A 15,195-nucleotide genomic window follows, 5' to 3' on the forward strand; every position below is an offset into this window, starting at 1 on the left:
TGGTTCAAGTACGTGGCCACTGGGTGTTGAAAGCATGCCCGAGATGCAAGAAAGCTGGGATTCAAATGATAATGCAGCCGCTCCTACCTGCTCCACTATCACTAAAACGCATGCCTCACTAATGGTCGGAACTGGGCAAGGAGATGCCACTTCTCAATAAGAAGGATAACAAATCCTACTGTCGGTGTTTCTTTAAAGAAAAAACGTGTTTTTAAATGTTCACATCAAGGCCTTGAGCATTCGTTCTCAAACTAATGGAACTCTCATGATATCGCTAGCTTAGCCTAATTCGCACCTCCACGAACAATAGTATGGCTCACGAGTCTGCAGTCACACTAGCAAAAAAGATGCACACATGCACAATCCATATGGACTGAAACTCGTAAGACCCTCTCTGAAACGGTAAATAGGTAACTTGTAATGCCCTGCAGTTAACAAGGCACAGAGAGTACATTCATAATAATCAATGCACGATGACAGGGACGAATTAATGTGGAATTCCGCTCAACATTCGCCAATAATCCTTTTGCAAGAAGACAAAACATGAAGAAGCCCAGATATAACTTCAAACCAAGAAAATAAAGATTTCGTTTTTTTATTTTAAAAAAAGTGTTTGGGTTTTAACGGAGCTCAAATCCATTTGAAAATACACGCAACAATATAAAAATATCAAATAGCTTCAAATTTGCATCCTTGCGAAAGGTACAAGAAATTGTAATCAGGTTAATTTCTCATTAAATATGGATAATTATTGCAATGTTAGCAATACAGCTTCACATTATATAATTGTATTTGTCTTTCCTTTAATACACTGGGAGCATATACATTTTGAATACAAAAATCATAGAAGAGAAGTTAAATTTAAAAATAAAAATGTCTAATAATATAAAACCTAATGTTACAAACAAGAGATTCATATTGCAATACTGCTAGAAGGTATGAATAGATTTCATGCGTCTATACATTAACAAAAATCCACTGATTAAAACAACTATTGTTAGTAATAAACGTTACACTACTCCATGGACTGTTGTTGATCCAGGCATGCATACTGTCAATTAAATAAAACACTACTTATTTTACAAATCGAGAGGGTCAGGCAGAGAGAGACTTGGATGAACTCAGTGAAAAAAGAGCAATAGTGAGAAAGAGTGTACATGAGAGACTGATAAATGTTAGACAGAAAGGCAGTGATGGTGAAGAAGATGCTTCTAAAGAGGCAGGATTAAATGTTTGTTCTTATTATATATTCGTGCTAGGTTAGCATTCGGAATGGCCCCTCGAAAGTCAATTACTAAACAAAAATTGATCAAACTCTTTCCAGCACGTGGCTATTTTCCATGAACCGACACAGCAGTGAAAGAAAAGCAATAGAGAAGTTGAAATCTAAAACGTGTGAACATATGTGACTGACTTGCTTTACTGCATTTCACCAATGCATTACACTTTGCCTGCAAGGCACTTCGTAACCACATGTTGCTAAAAATATGGGGTTTTAAGTAAAATATAAACATGATTAAAGAAGGATGGGGCTGGTGTGGTGCGTTTAATTCTATTTAAATGCTTAACAGTATTTCCAGATTTGATTTAGGAAGTCAGATTAGCCGATAATAGAAAATTGCTCATCTTCTGCGTCTAATAATAAAAGGATGATACATTAATAGTCTGAAATTAAAGAATTGTAAAAAATAAAAATCTCTCCAATTCTCTTGCTACAATACAGTTTTGAGGCAGACTGATGCACGCAAGCAAGAGTAGGACTGCACCTACACAATCCTAAAATAAATATAAAACAGCTTATATTTTTCATGCAATTGACTATCATGACGAGAAGGGCGTCACAGTGCTTTAAAACATGTAATAGTTACAAGAAGATAGAAAATAATTATTTTTATATAATTATTGCCTTTTTAATGACAACAAAATATATGTGAGAGGAGTTGTCGCTTTCAGACTGGGCACAATAACAGAATAATTCAACGAGCACGTTCTTGGACCGTGGAGCCCTCCTCGGTAAACACCAAGATATCTTTTTTATGTGGGTGCCAATGTAACTGAATGCCTTGTGTCATGTTCGTAGATCAATGCGCATCATTGAAATGTACTACAGTTCAGTGCAGACGGAAGGTGCCTGAGCATCTTAGTGGACACTCGTATGAGTGACATGGCAGCTCTCTCCAAAGGCGGAGTTGGAGTACCTGTAAATATTCATTTGCAGCATCCTCCCATGTACCATTCATGCATGAGTCATTTGAATTAGTATCCCGAGACAAATACATTTGGATATGTCACTAGCCACACCCTTACATGCAGAATCATTATATATTATAAAAATCTACCACCGTAAATGGATGGCCGGGTAAGCATCACCGTAAATGCAGTACCACAAACACAGTAACTTCGCTGCTTTATTTCTATGGAAAACCACAGCAGTGTAAATTGCCAGCTCATTTGCTGCATAGTGAATATAACATTAAAACGAAGGAGACTGAATTTCTATCTTTGAAAATCATTTGATCGGGTAGAAACATTAAAGTAACATCGGACAAGGTTTGCTAGTCAACACAAGTGGACAATATTTTTAAGAGTTTCCGCTTTAAAACAAGTACTCTATTGTGAAAAGTAGGCAATAAGTTGCAACAATCAGACCCAGCTAAGGGGCTTATTTACAAGACCCTTGTGCCACCGGAGCATCACTATTAGCGATGTTCCTGTGGCGCAGTGCCCTGCGCCATATTTACAAGGTGGCGTAAGCTACTTTTTGTGGCTTAACGCTGCCTTGTAAATACGGCCCATTTACATGCATTACTTAGTGTGAAAGGGGCATACCAAAGCAAAGCTGTGGGCGTTCCAAAGCAAACACCTATTGAATTTTGACGCTGCCCCAGATTTATGAGAAATCATAAACCTGAGGCAGCACCAAAAACTAATGCCACCCCAGGGGCATGGTGCAAAAAGGAGGAATACTTTTATTTGTCCTCACTTTTGCTTTTTCTATGTGTGCTGCATTTGCTAGAAGTAACAAATTATTGATTGTCTACGTGCAGGAAGGGACACCTTTCTGCACATAAACAATCATTCCCTGCAACACAGGCACCATTGCTCTAAGGTCCAAGGGTGCCCACGTTGGCGCTAGGCAGCTAAAGTTAGCACCAGTGCTTGGGAAAAAACAGGGGTGCACTGTATTGTCTTAAATACGGTGCATCCAGGTGTTTCTGAAGTGATGCAGCGTGGTGCTGCCAAATGTGGCTCCGCACCGTGCCACTTTCCAGTAAATGAGGCCTTAAGTTTAATCCATCCTTATTGAGTTTCTGCCCATGTACGCATATTCTTAAGGTAAAATATAAACCAAAAAAACAAAAAAAAACTTTGGAAGGTTCTACGCAATAGAGATGTTTTAGTGAGCCATGAACCGTGAAGTATGATTTGAAATTGAAAATACTTTTAAGCAATACATGTAGGGTTCACAGTGCAACAATTCTAAAAATGTTAAAAATATTTCCACATGCTACCTTAGCTGAAACTTCAAAATGAAAATAAACTCCAGTTTTTAATTACATTGAAGAATAAATATCTCATGTTGGAAAGCAAATTCCGCAGCATTCCATACAGATTTCCAAGCAGTCCGATGATTCGCAACAGGTGTCCATGATTCCACAGTCCATGTCGCAAGGACAGTTGCAGTCATCCCCCATCTCCTCTCCGCAGCAGCAGCAGCAGGCCTCCGAAGTGCAGACCCCGCACGAGGCTTGTCCAAGTACAAGGTTACAAAAGGCGAAGAACTCACAGAACAGGCAGGCCAGGATACAGTGCACGCAACAATCTTGACGTTGACATTAGTTGGAAGCCAGGCATTGAGAGAAAAGAGAAAATATATGGAGTTAATGTGCAGGCTAATCCTTCAGGAAAAATGAACACTTAACACAGGCACACTTAAGCTGGTATCCAAACTCTGGTTCTGTAGCTGACTGGTTAACATAAATGTGAATATTATTATATATTTAAATTACATTTATTGTGTTTTCAGTTCAGGGTGTGACACGCTGCCTTTAGGACAAAGGATAAGAACACATCTAGTTTTCGAAACATCTACTCAGACACTCATCCTTCTGAAATATGACGAATAACAACTGTATTCTATTACTTTTATGATACACAAAATAAATTGGGTGTAATCTGCTGTTATTAGTTTACACCACAAACCAAAACAGTAGGCAAACCATGTAGTTAACGGTGTGTACAAAACCATTATGTTAAAAAATATTATAATAAATACCCCCCTGCAAAATGGTAACCCTTTTGGGTCTGAATAACAGCAGAGCTGTCTTCAGACCTTAAGTGATCAACAAAAAGGAGCTTTCAGTGTATTAATGAAACAAAGGGTTTAGGATCAACCCCCAGGCGGGGTCCCCGAGTACAGGATTTGATTGCTCAGAAATTTTGCGCTTCCACTGAAAAAACTGCATGAATTGCAGTTTTTGGCTTGTGTCAAAGTTTATACTCAATACTACATGACTAAATTGATTATAGTCCTGATCTGTTTATTATGAAATGTTACAATAAAGGTGGGTAGGCGCTTATTGTGAAGAGCATATGTTAAGTTCAATTAATTTAAATGTTGATTATTATTACCCTTTATGAAAGCCGGTCAAATTACATGGAATAGTATGGATTGCAAAGGTTTTAATGTTTGTTATCTCTTGTGACAAACAACTGACATAGAAGATTGGCTTGTTAGACCCTCCTAGAATTCCTTTGTAATTTTATGACTGTGTGTCAGATGATCCCCTTGTGGGAAAGCTTACACTCAAAACAGTAGGCCTGAGTTGTCTATGGTGCACCCTATAAGCCTAATTTGGTGTACTGGAAAATGCTATGTCCAATGTTATAGGTGTGATCGCTCTTTATGAAAAGTTATGACAAAGGAAATAGGCCTAGTTTATTTACTATGAAAGCATTTGTGAAAGACAGTGGCCACTTAATAGTGGGTAGTTATCGCATTGTGTTACAGGTAATAGACAAGCATTTTCATACAAGTAATCTCAAAGACTACCATAGTAGGAGCCCCACTCAATGGGTTTTCACTGTGATAATACTTAAGAGGAACTGTATATAGCTTAGATAAATGCATTTTCTACACATAAGTAATAACTGAATGTGTGATGGATGCCAGTTTATGTGCACTGGAATAGGTCAGTGCTGGTTATGGTGTCAAGCCAAGGGTACAGGCTTTAGGCCAAATCAGTTATTTGGGAACAGTGTTTGGACTTTGTCTTTTCCGCAGGGTTATCTCCAGGCTTTTTGCCTTCACCAATCCTGTTTTCTGAAAACGTTTTTGTTGGCTTTTAGGACTTTGCACTACCACTGATAACCATTGCTAAACTGCCTGTGCTCTCTCTCCCCTTTAAACATGGCAGAATTGGCTTACAGCTAATTGGCATAATTAATTTACTTGTAAGTCCCTAATAACGTGGTACTACATGTACATAGGGCCTGTAAATTAAATGCTACTAGTAGGCCTGCAGCACTGATTGTGCCACCTACTCAAGTAATCCTTTAAACATGTCTCGGGTCTGCCATTGCAGCCTGTGAGCACAGTTTTTAAAAAGTCATTTCGACCGGGCATCATAAACCTTTTGCCAGACCCAAAAGTTCCTTTTTAATACATGGAAGTCACCACTATGGTAAGCGCCAGACAGCCCAGGGGGCAGGGTACAGCACATTTAAAACTTTATACATGTCCTGGTAGTGAAAAGCTACTAACTTTGGTTTTATTACTGCAAGGCCGTCCTCACCCTCTCCATTAATAATCTGTAACATCCGATTGGGAACAGGTATCAAGTACATGTTTGGTGTCTTTGGAACTGCAATGAAAGTCTCTTACGATAAAGTCGGATTTTAAATGACAATTCTGAAAATGCCTCTTTTAGAAAATTGCCATTTTCCTGCTTTAGCCATTTAGTGCCTGCAGCCTGACATTGTGCCACATGACTGGGTGCTGCTGGCAATTAGGGGTTGTGTATTCCTCCTGCACAGCCACACACAATAGAGAGCTGAGGTGTGCCAGGATGGGCCATCACTGGCAGGATGGGAGGGCAGATTTCAGCAAATTTGAATAGGCTGTATCCTGACTCCATACAAAGGGTTGCAGATCCCCTGTAGTTATTCTGGAGCCAGAGCAGGGAAGGCAGGAAACCTGTGCACTTTGACATGAAACCTCTAGAGGCATCTCCCATTGCAAATGAGGCACCTTATATACATATTGGACCTCAGACACCAACTCTTCACTGCACTTTTGAACCTGTGGAAACTATGTCAGGAAGGACCGCCACTATGCTGGACTGCTGCTCTACTGGACTACTGCCTTGCTGGATTGCTGCCCTCCTGCCTGAGTCAGAGGGATTGGTTCTGCATCTGAACCCAGTACTCATACAGCCACAGGGATATTACAAGCTCACAACCACCTTACTCAGCACCCAGATGCGGCTGGAGCAAGCCCCTGACCCCCAAGTGGTGACGCCCATCAGGTCAAGGATTGGTAGGGTGGCCTCAGAGGGGCTGATCTAAAGTTTTTGGGCTCTTTGCACCCGCCAATAGACCCGTTGACACCAAATCCTTGTAACCCACACAGACACCCAACACGAAGTTCCATCAACCTGACTCTTCGTGCCACAGAATTGACCACTCACGGAAAGCAATATCGCAAAGCTCCAGCCCATCAGCTTGTGAAGGCAACAGGATCTTCCCACTACAGAGACGACCATACATGATGCCAGGCCTCCTCTATGTGCTACATCAGCAAGTGTTCACAACAACTCTCTGTTCCTCGTGGGCCATTCTACTGTGATTGAGACTTCTTTAGCTAGACTGAGAAGGTAACTTTTCAGCAGGACTATGGTGGTCGCAGTATTTGACCTGTATGCCATTAAGTTGGACCTTAACTTGTGATTTTCTCCTGGTCTCAAAAGACCAGATAGCCATGAGTGGTGCTTTGTACTTTTTGGCACTATTTTCACTTAAATATTTAAAATTGCATCTCGCTGGGTTCTACTGCTTGGACTTTTGTTGTTTTGGTCTAGTTTTATTCGTTAAACATCACTCTGTTTTTTAAGTTGGAGAGTGTAAGACCTGACAGCCTTAGGGTGATCATACCCCAACTTTGTGCCTTCCTCCCTTCATTTTCTGGACATTGTTTTTGCTGGTTTTAGGACTCTGCACACTTTACCACTGCTGCCCAGTGCTAAAGTGCAAATGCTCTCCCCCCTAAACATGGTAACATTGGTTCCTACCCAATTGGCATTTTAATTTACCTGTAAGTCCCCAATAAATTGCACTAAATGTGCCCAGGGCCTGTAAATTAAATGCTACTAGTGGACCTGTAGCACTGAATGAGCCACCCACATAAGTAGCCCATTAGCCATATCTCAGGCCTGCAAGTGCTGTTTGTGCAGTTTCACTGCCACTTTGACTTGGAATTTAAAACTACTTGCCAAGCCCTAAACTCCCCTTTTTCTGCATATAAGTCACCGCTAAGGTAGGCCGTAGGTAACCAATATGGCAGGGTGCCATGTAGGTAAAAGGCAGAACATGTACTTATGTGTTCTACATGTCCTGGTAGTAAAAAACCCATACATTCGTTTTCCACTACTGTGAGGCCTGCTCCCCTCATAGGCTAACATTATAACTTTTAAGAGGTAGAATCTAATCTGAAAGGAGTAGCCATGTCTTGTTTGGTATTGCTATAATGGTAACAGAAAATCCTGCTTACTGGTGAAGTTGGATTTAATATTACTTTTAGAAATGCCACTTTTAGAAAGTGGGCATTTCCCTGCACTTACTGCTATCTGTGCCTTAAGCCTGTCTCCAATCCATGTCTGGTCTGTGCTGGTTGACAGCTCTCCTTGTGCATTCCACCAAGCCAACCACAAACACAGGACACTCAGTCACATCTGCATTCATTTGCATACTGAATGGACCTTCCTGTGCAGGAAGGGTGGAGGGGCTCACACTTACATTTAAAAAGCCAGTGGCCTGCCTTCACACAAAGGACTGATAACCCACCAACAGGGATCCTGGTAGACAGGACTGGGCTGACAGGGGAAATTGTACACTTCAAACCCTCTCTTTGATGTCCCCCTACTTCAAAGGCATTTTTGAGTATATAAACTGGGTCTCTGACCCCACCAAATCAGATCTGGATCTGCACCTCAATTCTGTCAGAGGAGCTGCCTGGCTGCCCAAAGGAATCATCTGTACTGCTTTGCTGAGAAGGGCTGCTGTCCTGCTGTTGCCCTGCTGCTCTGCTGGCCTCAGACTTTGCTGGAAAGACTCTGCCTTCTCCAAGAGGGCTCTCCAAGGACTTGGATTGAGCTTACCACCTGTTTTGAAGTCACAGGGACAGCAAAGACTTTACCCATTAGCTTTTAGCTAGTTTTCTGACTTCAGTAATGCAAGGAACAACTTCAGCGACACCAGCAATGATGCCGTAGCCTGCTCCCACTCCGAGGACATCACTGCACGCCACAACCGTGGCCTGCAATGCACGTCCAATGTTGCCTCAACACTGCAAGGGTCATCGCGACACCACGAAGTTGACACATCACATCTTGACCGACTGGATCCATCGACCCCGTTTGGTCACAAGGGACTGACGCATCACCACCAATGCTGCACCAGCTCTCCCTGCAACCGGACAGAACTGATGCCTCGCATCCACCTGTCTCGCAGAGCGGAACTGACAACTCATCTCCCCAGATGCCATAAAGGACTGACGCTGCACTGGCCCAGCGAGGCCTCATCTCCCCGACTCTGTGTGACATCTTTGTTCTCAAAAGGTACTGTACCTGCGGGTCAGTGCGACTCCGTGACTGGCACCTATGACGTCTGATTTGGAGTACGACTCCATCAATGACACCGTGATAGCCCCAGTTGGAGCTATTGTGTTTCAAGGCTTTTTAGTAGGATTTAATCTTTAAAAATTGATAACTCTGCTTGTGTAAATTGGATTTTCATTGTTTCAACCTTATTTTAGTCAGATAAATATTATCCATATTTCTTTTAGGTGTTTTTGTGGTGTTTTCACTGTGTTACTTTATGGGTTATTGCACAAATACTTTACACATTGCCTTCTAAGTTAAACCTGACTGCTCAGTGCCAAGCTCCCAGTGGGTGGCCACAGGATAATTAGGATTGCGCTGTGGTTTATCCTGACTAGGACTGTTTTGTACATACCTTTACTTTTATAACTCTACGCCAGATGTTTGCACTGTCAGAAAACATACGCTTAATACAACATACAACATGCCTGAGTTGGTTATTGTGACCAGCCAGACATAACATCTATATTCTTGACTGATTCACTAGGAGAAGGTACTTCAGATGCAATATGTCTCGTGTTTATTTTGAAAAGTTCTGACAAATGCAAGCAGTAGGACTGAATTGTTTATTATGTAACACACATGTTAAATCCAATTCACCTTTGAGGGTGATTTGTCTTTGAACAATGCTCATGCCTGCTGTCAGGTATTTTGTAACATGAAACCTCACGGATTACCATTGTATAGAAGGATGTTGGTGTTAATTACCCCCTGTAACAAATTCTAATGTTATAAGATTTGCACGGTAATAATTCTTGCCAGAATCTCTTCTAAAGGGCTGATAATTGTAGCTGTCTGCCAAGATTATGTAATAAAGTCAATATACAATGCGTACGATAGATAGATAGATAGATAGATGGCTGTTAGTCAGCCCTTGTCTGCCATTGGTCTCTCTGTCATTTACATTTTGCTTTCATCCATGATAGCGAAGAGCAGCATGGAGTAATAGTTCAGTCCACATCAGTCATTGGCTCTCTTGGACTGTGATAATGGCATTTTCTGATCACTTGCACTTTCACCTGGAAATGAGTGCAATTCAGTGTCAATGTTGGTTGATCAGTTCTTCACTCTCCTTTTATAGCTTGTCTTTCATTTCTTTGCTTCCCCTTTTTTATTATAATTGTTCTTAGCCAAATGCTGCAGCTTCCCAAGCAGCGATAATGAGCTGCTGCTTGACACTCATTTGACCTGCAGAGTGCCACATTCTGTGTGGCCACTTCCTTTAAACCAGATGACCATTATGAATGCTGTTGTCCATAGTGTATCAGTGTTTTATCATTCCAAGATGGGATCTAAAAGTGTTGGCCATGCTAGAACTTTGAAACAACAACAAATGATGTAAAGCACCCCTGAAAGATGGATATGCCCACTATGTTCAGTTTAATTATTGCAAGTAAATGCAAGCTGTGGTTAGACTGCAGAGTGTTTTATTTTTTTGCTTGTATTTTTTTAACTTATGTTGTATATGTTGTTCGGTTACTGAGTATTACTTTGGTTGTGTCAGGCGATGAATGCAAGAAAGAGTAAGTTGAAGGATGAATTGATGCATGAGTGCAGAATGAGTGACAGTGAGAGTGAATGTATGATGACTTTAGTGTCTAAACCCACCAAGGACACAGAAGGCATTTCGTAAGTCAGATCTACTGGCATTGCCAATGCTACTTACTTTTGCATTTTTCACTTATGTGCTCATCACGGATACTGTGAAAAATGTCTATTAATTAACAGAACTTGCAATTAACAATATCTGACGGTGCAATAGTTACGCATGAAACATTCTCATCCACTTTCAACGTTTTCCTTAAAGTAAGACATTATATGCAGAATTGCTGTTTTGCTCAACAATTACCTCACATTTTTCCTCTTCCTGAGCAATTTTTGCCAGAAGAAAATTAAACGTTTTCTTGGTAAAATATATCTGGGGAAAACATTCGATGTGCAGTGTTTGTTTGCCTCACGAATTGAAATCCCAGTTTGTGCATAAACTCTGGTTTGCACATAGTTCAGTAATCTGTCAGAACCCAAAGTAAACCTGTTAGCCCTAAATGTCCGTTATTCCAAAGAACAGTTTTGCACAGTGTTGTTTGATATTCCCATAATCTTGGCATGGAACTCCTAAATAGCTAATACTGGCAATACTGAGAACTTTCAGTTATGTTGAGTATGATGCCCCTGTGGATTATGCACTAAGAAAAGTGTCACAATGCTTCACAAAAGAAACTGGCGAATTTAGGGTGCAAATAATCACAGTGTTAGTAGTACACATCAGGTCATGCAAATGCATGTAGCCGCAATGATTTGAAAATATTAGAGGTCGAACGAAATACACTTTTTTATCATGTCAATAAAAGTCCAAAAATGTGGTTACTGTTATTTAAAAAAAATACATCCGTGAAAACTATTTTGGAGACTTGAAATTAATTTAAAATGAAAGACTAACATTTCGAGCCCTGACACATTAAAAGGATCCTCTAAAATTATCCTAGGCACTCTGATGTAGCGCAGCAACAACATGCTCATCAAACGGTGGTCCAGGAGAGCCCTTAATTGGGATGGAAAGATAGCATTCATCATTTTCAACCCTGGGGTCTATTTTTCCACTGCATTTACATTCTGTAGAAAACTTCAAACTTACTTAAATCCTACCTTTCGCTTGATACCCACCCAAATACATAAAACATTCTCATTGTGTATCTCATCATGCAGATAAAATTCATGTATTTAAAACAAATCTCATAAAGCATTCAAACCAATTGCAAAAAGGTGTTTTTTCCTGAAGAGAGATTGAAGATGCAACAGAATGGTTAATTTCAAAGAGATCTTGATCTACTGTTCATCTATTTCTTAACAAGAAACATGCCTTATAAATATAATTAGAAATTATTTACTTTACCACACATTACAACAATGCATGTTACCTGTACAGTTCAGGCACTGTACAGTAATTTAGCTACATATATGTGAGAAAATGAGACAATCGTTTAATTTAAAAAAATGGAAATGTTGACCTTGTTGCATTTTCAACAGCGCTTTTCATTTGTTTTCAAAATAATTTTCGATGCACGCGCATGTGAAGAAAATGCATATATATATATATGTATTTTCTCTTTTCAATGAATGCATAGATCACGTATTTATGAATACCTTTTTCCCCCTAATTAAATCATATTCTCTGTGTTTGACACAGTGAACCGTGGCAGTCTCTATGGCCAGAGGTAAGAAGACAGTAAATGTGAGTAACACTTAAAGAAAGGTGAAGACATGTTTGTTGTTTTGCCCATCAAAATATTCAGAACCTACAAATAATTTCACCCAAATGAAAAGATTATATGATTATTCACAGGGTCGCTATCAGCATGAACATTCACAAACAATTAACTTGATTGTTAGTTTACCATCCTTTTGCCACTTATTCAAATCCTGACCCTTCTAGAAGTTGTGGATTACTAAGAGAATATGACTATCCCATTCATGTTCAGAATTCAGTGTCTCTCTTTGTGTCTGAACTTTTTATTTTTACGCCCACTTCATAAAAATGAATTTCAGGTGTTAGAATTATCAAAAAAAATAAAGGCCAGGTCAACATCCTTGTTTGAAGAATCCACCAGAAGCTCTCAGCTTGCCTAAAAAGCAAATGGTAAAAAAGAGGCCTTTGAATGTTACACCGGCATCATAATGACAAATCAAATTGGAAAAAAAGAATACCCTATGAAATGCACCAAGAAGGACAAGAAACTTGCCCACTGGAACAAAAGGACCATTGTCACCACTAAACAAATACACCCGGGGCAGTATTTCAAATTGGGCATAATGCCCCAGTTCGAGCCACTGAGCACCTTCAAATTGGAGTGCTGGACGCAAACAGGGAAAGTGCGCCATATTTCTGAAAATGCATTGCCACCGGGGCAGATACAAACATGCAGCTGCCCAGGAGGTAGCATATTAGTGAAATACAGAGAAGCTGATTGAAGATCTACTCCATATTTCCCTGTGCAGGCGACATCCGTCTGCACGTCAGAGGGAGGACAGGGACATCTCTTTAGCTGGGTGCAGTGAGTGACTGCACATACTGGCAACGGGATGTCTGTGGTTTCATGGACCCTCTTTCCCCCTCCTCCAAGAGGTCTGCACCTGTAACTGTGCACCACCTTTTTGAAGTTTGAAAGTCAGTGCACCTCCTGAAGGTCACTTCGCCTTTGCACCCACGTCAGAACTTGGCGCGGACAGAGGCAAAGTATTTTCTTCACACACAATCTGCTATGCCCCAAGCAAATGAGGGAACATCCTCTTAGGATAGCACTGGCAGTATCAGTATTTCAGAAGGGGCTGCATACGTTTCTTTTGGCCCTTCTGTAATACAAGTGTCCCGGGGTGCTGAAAATAGCCACACATGCTCTTTGAACCCCTGGTCACTCTCTTTAGTGCAGCCCCTGGAAGAAAATCACGTTACTTCTAATAACCATTTGGTTAGTCTAATAAAATAATTCCTAAATTTGTACTTGTTCCTAAACTGTTCACCAATCAGAAGAATTGTAATCTCAACTGTTATCTGGCCAGACCCTAAATCAAAAGCTCAGCACCTACTAGAACTACAGCGTGGGACCTTCTAACTTTGGTAGGACACTACAGCAGCAGGTCATGTACATTCCATATGTTCACGTTACTTTTGAGCACAAAGAATATAGGTTATCCTACAGCTTAGATAAATGAACATACTTGGAAGTGTCAAGAACATATTAATGAACCTACAGGTTTTATCAGGTGGAAATCCTAACATTTTATCTAGTCAATGAGTGTCTGGGACAAACCACAGCAACAGAACTTTAGTTGCTTCTTGTCCCAAATAATTTCAAAATGTAGATGTTAGATCTGTGACTCTTGGCATGGTTTCCCCTCTCGTTTTGCTTCTGACCTCCTGTCTTTGATTCTGTGCTGAATTTTGTTTTTGCTACCTTTAGGTCTCTGGGCACTGCTGACCAATGCTAGAGTGCAAATTCTCTCTGTCTAAATTGTATTGGTGATTGGTTTATCCATTATTGGCATATTTGATTTACGAGTATGTCCCTAGTATAGTTCACAATGTGTGCCCAGGGCCTGTAAATCAAATGCTACTAGTGGCCTGCAGCACTGACTGCACCACCTATATGAGTCGCCCTGTAGACATATCTCAGGCATGGCATTTCAGTGCCTGTGTGTGCAGTTTTACACTGCCATGTAGACCTAGCAAGTGCACCCACTTGCCAGATCCAAACCTTCCCTTTTACTACAAGTAAGTCACACCTAAAGTAGGCCCAAGGCAGCACATTGGGCTGGGTGCAGTGTATTTAAAAGGTAGGACATGTACTGGTGTGTTTTACATGTCCTGATAATGAAATAAGGCTAAATTTGATTTTCACTATTGCAAGGACTATCTCCCATAGGGTAACATGGGTATTACCTTGTAATATATTTTAAGTGTAGTTTCTCATTGGGAGCAAATAGTGATTTGGAGTTTGGGGTCTCTCAACACACAATTTAAAAATCCATCTTTTGGTGAAGTTGTTTTTTGAACTGTGAGTTTGAAAATGCCACTTTTATAATGTGGGCATTTTCTTGCTTAACCATTCTGTGTCTCTGTCTGTCTGCTGCATATGTCTGGGTCAGGATGACACTTGAGCTGTTTGTGCATTCACTCTAGACAGTCACACAAAGGTAGCTGAGGTGTGCCCTGCATATTCTGATGACCCATCACCAGGCGGATGGGTCTTCCTGGGCTACAGTAATGGGAGAAGCTGACACCTACACCTGAAGAGGGTTGTGCCTGTCCTCATACAATGCAGTCTCCAATCCCCTTGAGTGTGTCTGGGGCCAAAGCAGGAAAGGCAGGGTCTTGTACACTACAAAGACTTTTGTTTCAAGGTAGCCTAATTCAGAGACAGAAATGAGTATAAGTACTAGGCCTCTGACACCACATAGAACATATATGGACTGAGACATTCTGACAAGAAGAAGAGCTGGAGGGACGGTTGCGTTGTTGTGGTGCTTGCTGCTTCTGTCCTGGGAGTGAAAGAACTGAACTTGGCTTTCTATAACCTGCAAACGCAGGCCTGACGCCACAGCAGCGCTTCCGAAGTTCCACCACAATGTGAGTCCCAAGTGCTGTGTCACTGACATCTGTGACACCCTACTCCACTGCAGCACCTGTGGTTCCATGGTGTGATTGCGACACTGTGAAGTCAATGCCTCGCATCTTGACCTGCTGGATTCATCGACCTCGCGTTGTCATAAGGAACCAATGCCTCACAACTGATGGTGCATCACTTCCCTTCCACCTGTAACA

At 40.9% G+C, this 15,195-nt stretch overlaps 1 protein-coding gene across 3 annotated transcripts in view; it reads right to left on the reverse strand.

Moving 5' to 3' along the window:
* Positions 1 to 579: 579 nt before the first annotated feature.
* The window catches only part of MDFIC (MyoD family inhibitor domain containing), a 183,131-nt gene continuing 168,515 nt past the window's right edge, over positions 580 to 15,195 (reverse strand). For all 3 annotated transcript variants that reach the window (XM_069228938.1, XM_069228939.1, XM_069228940.1), the window contains one exon: positions 580 to 3,823. In XM_069228938.1, the coding sequence (XP_069085039.1) occupies positions 3,576 to 3,823 (248 nt within the window). In that variant the 3' untranslated portion in view covers positions 580 to 3,575. The remainder of the gene's footprint in view (positions 3,824 to 15,195) is intronic.

This window comes from Pleurodeles waltl, chromosome 4_1, assembly GCF_031143425.1.
Source record: "Pleurodeles waltl isolate 20211129_DDA chromosome 4_1, aPleWal1.hap1.20221129, whole genome shotgun sequence".
Classification (NCBI taxonomy): Eukaryota; Metazoa; Chordata; class Amphibia; order Caudata; family Salamandridae; genus Pleurodeles; species Pleurodeles waltl.